This window comes from Centropristis striata, chromosome 5 (assembly GCF_030273125.1).
Source record: "Centropristis striata isolate RG_2023a ecotype Rhode Island chromosome 5, C.striata_1.0, whole genome shotgun sequence".
Taxonomy (NCBI): Eukaryota; Metazoa; Chordata; class Actinopteri; order Perciformes; family Serranidae; genus Centropristis; species Centropristis striata.
Genome location: NC_081521.1, coordinates 31,570,441 through 31,577,889, shown reverse-complemented (window position 1 = coordinate 31,577,889; position 7,449 = coordinate 31,570,441). Strand labels below are relative to the sequence as shown.

The 7,449-nt window shown below is 41.7% G+C and overlaps 1 protein-coding gene across 2 annotated transcripts in view; it reads right to left on the bottom strand.

Annotated features, from left to right (window-relative positions):
* Positions 1-264: 264 nt before the first annotated feature.
* Positions 265-7,449, bottom strand: part of magi3a (membrane associated guanylate kinase, WW and PDZ domain containing 3a) — a 117,990-nt gene continuing 110,805 nt past the window's right edge. For both annotated transcript variants that reach the window (XM_059332420.1, XM_059332422.1), the window contains exons 17-21: positions 7,270-7,363; positions 6,096-6,156; positions 5,690-5,827; positions 4,654-4,792; positions 265-3,426 (exon numbers count right to left, since the gene is read on the bottom strand). In XM_059332420.1, coding sequence (XP_059188403.1) covers positions 2,441-3,426; positions 4,654-4,792; positions 5,690-5,827; positions 6,096-6,156; positions 7,270-7,363 — 1,418 coding nt within the window. In that variant the 3' untranslated portion in view covers positions 265-2,440. The remainder of the gene's footprint in view (positions 3,427-4,653; positions 4,793-5,689; positions 5,828-6,095; positions 6,157-7,269; positions 7,364-7,449) is intronic.

Below are 7,449 nucleotides of genomic sequence, written 5' to 3'. Positions count from 1 at the left end.
CATACCATACATATATATATATTTATTTTTTTTGAGCTTCAAATGGCAACATACAAGGTAAATGTTCATATGGGCAACTGACTTTTGTTTAGGGTTAGACTTTAAAAGTTGTGAACCTGTCTTTTAAGGGAATCTGTGGTGGTATCCAAACAAGTTTAAAAAATAATATTTAGGCCTAGGAATGGTTTACCGTGGATAACTGCAGGATCAGTAGGATATCTGCTTTCCCAAATCCCCAAAACAATAAAAAATACTTCAGTCATGTTTATTCAGTAAACCTTTATTTATCAGTGCATGAACAGAAGGCCATGACCAGATTATTTCTTTTCACCCATTTTATATCATTTCCTCTCAGCTCCCTTAAAAAAATAATGAAACGATTTACAGAGGATTTTTTTCCTGCATGAAGGCAAATATTTATACAGGTGCTGTACAATTTATAAACATTTACAACTACCATGATGTCAAAACTAAAAGACTTTTTTTTATATATATATGTTGGAGCAATGCAAGGCCACAGTATCATACATGGTAATGACATGAACAGTAAATAATACAGTAGCCCATCATATCAACAATAAGGTGGACAATAAATTAGTAGGTGGTCTCACAGACTGTTAGATGCACGTGTTACTTCCGTACATCCTTAAACAGGCTGATGAGGGTGTGGTTGAAGCAGTGACTAGTTTTTTGTGAATAGCAGTTTATGAACCACTAGATGTCTCTGTACTCCACAGTAGCAACATTTAAACAACACCAAATTTTTGTCTTCAGAGCAGGGCACACAACTGATCCCAATAATTAAAAAAAATATATATATATATATTTTTTCATCTGGGACTTAATTCCCTCTTTGATAAAATTTGATAAACTTTTTAAGAGTAATTTCAAATGGGACTCCAAAAGAACTAGTCAAGCTACTATCACAGTATGCACTGTGTGCAACCTCCAAAAGGAAGCATATTGCAATGACTTTCCCTCCTTGTGTGGAAGATTAACTGCATTCTTAGGGAGTCTGGCTTTATTTCTAACACAAATGTGACAGCCGTGATGTTGTTAATGATGAACAATGAAGCAAACATTTATATACTATTTTTTATCTCACATTATGGGTCATCTACTAAATAAAAAATAAAATGCTCAAACATAGATTTTGGAGGTTAGAATGAGGAAAAATGTTTTTGTGCCTACATTTGTGTTGATAAAAATACAAATATCTCTTAAAGTTGAAGGCAGAGGTCTCACTTCTTACAATCAAGCTCTGTTAATTCAACTCATCTAAATTATGTGTCAATATATGTGTAATCATTTTGTTAAATAATATATTTTTCGGATTAAGTATAGTCAATGCTACAGCGATATCTAAAAATACACAGGCCTACCAGTCAGCTTGAATACATACACACATAGCCAGAGGACCTAAAATACAGAGCTGCTAACAGTAGACAACATTATGAATCAGGCTCACGTGACCGTATACAGACCATGACATCTTAGAAATAGAATGTATAGATTTCATAGTTATTATTTTTTGATGCTGATATCTATCTACACATTCTATTTCGATCATTAAGTCCACATCAAAAGTGAAATGACTCAGCATGGATATGTGAACTAACAGTTTTTGTTTACATATAATTTCAATAAATTACTTTATGCTTTATTATTAACACACGTAGCAAACATTAGAACTATAACCACAAGTATCTGGTCTGCTGATTGATGCATATAAAGCTCCAGGGTAGTCTGTCTACCCTCTGATAAGCTAATGGGATCAAAGAGTCTTCTCATGTGCATGAATACAGTCACCCATACAGTTCACATCTCGAGTCGGGCTCTCAATAACACACAACAAATGACTTCGAAGACACTCCGTCACTCTTTGCAGACGATTTTAAGAGAAACTCACCAGAACATCCGCCAGTGACAGCGACAGTGAATCAGTCTTGCCAGGAAGAAAAGCTGAGTGACTGCATGAATACGTCTTAAACCTTCAAAGTGACAAAAAAAGCAGGATCCTTCATCGAGGCGGGTAAACAGGGAGAGCGGTTCATGTCATTAACCACACACAGTCTCACAGTGAGTGCAATACGGAGCAGCTTCTTTATAACCGGAGTCTCTAATTGGCACAAAATAGACTTCAGTGTCGCATCCAAAAAAAAAAAAAAAAATCTCACTCAGAACCTACCTGTTACACGCATGTCTGCACATCATCGTTCAAATACTCATGTAGGTACAAGCACACATGTCAGATCAGGCATCAGCAGATTGATGCAAACTGATCGAGGCAAACTGGGTGAAAAAAAAAGAAGAAAGCAATGAGAAGCTATGTTGCTGGTTACACAGTGATCTGCTTTGTCCGAAACTGCTAAAAAATAAAAAAAATCCTTCCATTGTGAATGTCCATTTTTAAGAGGCTCAGCTTTTTTTTGGAGGGATATCAGACATCTGCAGATGTTGTGTCCACCTGGGACTGGATCTTGGCAGAACTGGGAACTTTCCATGGACCGGGGGTGATGGGCGCCTTCTTGCTGGTGCTGGTCCCATTGCAGCTGGGGTCCTGGATGCTACTGCTTGACCCTCTGGGATCCTTTTTATTCACTTCTTCAGTTGGCCCAGGGTACTTGCTTTCCCGATATTCTCTGTCCTCCTTTTCTCTTCTGCTCCTTCGGTTTAGGGTGCTACTATCAGCATCAGACCCTGCCCTCTCCCTGGAATTATACTTTTGTGCCTCTTGCTCAGCCCTTTTGCTCTTCTTGTGGCGTTCTGTGGTCCCATAGTTTTTGTCTCCACTCTCTGTAGCCCCCCTCTCCTGCCAGTTGGCTGCATCCTCCTCCATGTACCTCCAGTCCTTCCCTTCTCCAGAGGCAGCGCTGGGCTGTTGGCCAGCTGGACGCCTGGGGATCTGGGGCTCCTCCTGGTTCTTCAAAGGCACAGCAGGGTCAGGTTCCCTCTTGGAGCCCTTTCTTGGGCTAGAGTGGTGGTCTCTCTGCCCTTGGGCTTTTCTGTCTTTTCTCATATCCTCTAGGGATCCGCTGTGGCCACGCTCTGTTTTTCTGGGGCTCTGAGAGCGCTCTACATGATCTGCCCAGCCGTCAGTGGCTCTCTTGGGACTAGCAGACTTGGAGTCACTCCTGCTTGTTTTCTGGGTGCTGGGGCTGGTGGTACGCTTATGGTTGTGGTGAGGGAGCTGCTGTCCTCTTGATCTGTTAGCCTGCCTACCGTGCTCCTGCCCAGCACCAGGGGACCCAGACGCCCTGGGATCCCCCCCAGAGAAGTCATCAGGGGCGGTTGTTTTGGGCGAAGATGGGGACAGTTCCGAGGTAGAGAGGGAGATAGAGGATGGAGAGGCTGGAGATGACTGCCCGTCAGATACAGAGAGTCTGGGAAAGCTTGAGGTTGGAATGGTTACTTTGTCCTTTGAACCTGAGAAACAGGCAATAGTAAGTAAGAAAACATTCTAGCAGAGCAAAAATGTATGCACTTTAAAATATCACTTTTATGGGATATTTTGCACATTCAACAAAAAATTAAGATAATTAAACATGTCATGCAACAGAAGCACAATAACCTCATTTTGTGTTGGGGAAAAATGTTCCCCCTTGCTTGCTGTCTGAAATAACCCCCCTGTAATATCTCTCTAAATATTTGCCTTTTTCAAGATATGTATCAGCTCATGACATAGCCATCAATGGAAAAAGTGCTAGTGTTCACCCAGCACTGACGTTTCAATTTCCCCCCAAACTGATAAGAATTGCACAGCTGTGATTGAGAGCAGATATATGCAGCAGAAAACCAGAGAGAGAAAAAGAAGAGTGATGGACTTAGTGGTGCTGAAATGAGCTTTTGGATTTCTAGGAGTGACAACTCATAGAAATTCATTCTAATGTGGTCTTTGGATTGAAGGCTTGATGCCAGTGAATGCACACCGATCCTTTTACCACTTGTCACTCAATGATCAATATCTAGTTAAGGGGTTTTCTCCTAATTCAGGATAAGGTGTGTGTTCAGTGGCATCAAAAGGTTTTTGTAATACCCTTAAAAAATAACTTGCAGAGCTCTGAAGCCGCCCAGCGCTCCTGCAGGTCTGTTCGTTCTTCTAGGACTCACTGCTTTGGTTCAGCCCTCAAAGGGGAAGAGTAACTCCGCTAACTGATCTATTCCAGATTGGCCATGGGGATGAAGGAAGGGACAGAGAACGACATTTAAATCTGGGAGATGAATCACTCTGAAAGGAGAGGTCAAAGGCAAAAGTACAAGGAGTACAAGGATTACCAAGGTTATTAGGGACAGACCAAGAAAAGCAGTGAGGCCTTTAGTGATGCTCTGGTTTCATGTAGAAGCACAGGGTGGAAGAAGAGTTCAGACCTATAGGAGGAAAAGATAAATAGGTAGAAATAGACAGCCGTGCCAGTGCAGAAAACAGGAGCAGATAAAGAGGTAGATCAAGATAGAAGTAGTGAGAATGACAGGAGAGAAAGGTCAAGAGAGAAGCTCGCAACACATGCATGAGAATAAAAAAAGTCAGCACCCTGCTATCAAGCATATCCATACAGAAGCTTCTAAATATGTATGGTTAATATGCTACTGTGTAGATCTATATGCAGTGGTAACAATGTGTGCACATGCATGTGGCTGGCAACAGTCACTCACTGTGATCTGGGACCAAGCCCTGGCCAGGTCGAAGCAGCAGATGAACTTTACTGCCTCCTGCTTGGATCAGTTCAATTGCACGAGTGTGTGTGATGCCCTGGGTGGCCTCGCCGTTGATCTCCACTATCTGATCGCCAACCTGTGGTGCAGACATAGTCCAGTGTCCATGTTACAATCAGGGGTAGGGGTTCAGAGGTAGGAGAGGTGAAGTTGTGCCAACAAAACTACTAGATGAGGGAAAAGAGACAGGTGCACGCCGGGGTTCTCAAAACAAAAGGAAGTTAGCTGATGTAGTTAGGCTTGCTAATTTGGCCCGCTTATTAACACAGTTGGAGCTGCAGCAGAGGCTGTGGCACACTGCTGATGGAGGCAGTTAAGGTACTTTAAAACCATTATCGCCCATTTGCTGCAATTTGCAACAAGGATTGGAATATTGTGTCAGTATTAAGTCATACATTTCGTGAGTCATAAGTCGGTCAAATCTGAACACACAGACATGATCAGTGCGACTTCCAGGATATCATTACCAGATGGCCAACAAGAGCAAACGTCCATTAATCTACATGGAAATCATAGAAAACATATGCTCCTTCTAATTCCAGGACTCACCTAAGAATCTTCCTGTTTTAAGCTTTATTCAGCATCAAAATAATCAAGTGACAGTTGTATAAACATTCATGAGTACATTGCAAACAGGGACTTCTCGTAGGTAATTCTGTATACTTTTAATAATGCCACTTTGTAAAAAATGTAAACAAATATGTGTATAATACATGTATAGTCAAGTTGCAGCAAACTAAACCACTCCATGGAAACATTATCCTTCCTGTTTACATCCTCCAAAGCCCCCAAATATTGGCACTATAGCTCCAAAACTTAGAGCATGATTATTCTCCAAAAAGAAATAACACAGAAGTGAAAAATCCAATAAAGTAGCTCGATTTTGTCTGGGGAGGACCTATAGTGTCAGATGTTGAAAAGCCCAGAGTAAGCTCAATTTCGTATTCACCAGTATGAACAAAAACAAAAAACTCACATGTATCCGGCCGTCTTTAAGAGCAGGTCCGTCCTCAGCCAGTCGCAGGATAAACAGGCCCATGTTATACTCTTTCCCTCCTCTCAGACTGAAGCCGAAGCCACGCTGGCTGCGGTCCAGTTCCACCACAAAACAGCCCTGTAGTTCAGACAAGAGTGAGCTTTTGAGACTGGAGTACGTCTTGAGAGACATGCGATAAAACTTCCATGCTGTCATGACTGGAAAATCCCTGTTACATGCTTGATATATATATATATATATATATATATATATATATATATATATATATATATATATAATCAGACCTCAGATTAAGAATGCATTACAATCATCAGAACAACATGAGTAAATTACAAACATCACATGCTTTAAAACTGAGAAAAACTTATATTGGCTATGGTCTTACCTGCTTAGGGCCTGACATGATGAGTGTTCCCATCTCTCTTGGTAGGAAAGAGTCACCATTCCTACCCAAGCAAAGACCAAACACACATTACGATGTTTGACTTACTGTAGATATGAAGTATATTTTGTGGTGTTTTATTACAACATGGCACAATGCTTGACCTGGGAATTGAATATCAGCACATGAAAGTGTAGAGAATCAATACAATAATGAAAAATAAACTATGACAAGCTACATCGAATACTGATCCAACATCTGTGACACAAAAATGTACACACCCAGTATTGTATAATCATCCGCCAGCTTGTATGTGTCATGTTAGCAGTAATGTCTGTATGTGAGATTCAGCACATATTGTGAACAGAGTAGAAAAAAGGTCTCATTCCCTTCTGCTGTGTCCAGTATACAGCAGCATGAGCCTCTTTCTGTTGGTTGCATTATACAACAGAGACCTATGCAAATCCTTCAAAAAGCCATGTTGCTTATACAGTTCAGTGGCAGATAACGAGAGCATATTTTAATGCTTTGCAGAGCTCATTACAATGCCTTTGTGGGAACTTAGCTGTGCTGGCACACTATCTAGAGTCTCTAGGCCTCCTTAGCAGCAATAGCATGGAGAAGAGTTTACACACTCCATGCAGCCAAGCTCACAGCCTCAGCTCATATCCAGCCTGGGCTGACCCAAGGCATGTGTTGGAGATTAGACAGCAAGGAGGGAGTGTGCTGCTGTGGAATGGACAGAGCGCTTAATGAGCAGAAGGGGAACACTTGCTGATAGGCAGCGAAACGGAGCGGGCGAGGGTGAGAAATTATGGTAGAGAATTGCTGCTGCAGCAATGGATTAAAAAGTCTGACACAGGTAATCTTGTTTAAAATGAGAGATCAAAGAGGAAGTGAGACTCTCTATTAATCTGTCTCTTTTTCTTTGCTTTGCCATCCAAAGAGTGACCACGGGGGGATTTTCTGTCTTTTTGGATAACAAGGAGAGTGAGGGCACAAGAGATGCTAATAGGCCACATTGTAGCACAAAGCAGAGCCTGCTTTGAGAGGATTGAGGCTAATTTATGGTTCAAGTGGCAGAACCTGCATTAGACTGTCTCCAGTGGACTCAGTGTTTGAGAGGGAGGCTGGCAAGCTTATGCTTGTATGGGAGGATGTGTGTATATTCGTGTACCTGTCTGAATAGCTGGGAGGCTGTTGGCCCATAGCTCTGTGTTGTGCCGAAGGGCTCTGCTTGGCTGAATTTGTTCCAGATGGAGGAGCGCTGTCTGCGAAGACACAATTCACACAACATACCCATTTAGTATCAATCTTAAAATCTCAACACCTCCTTCTGAACAAGTCCGCCCGATAT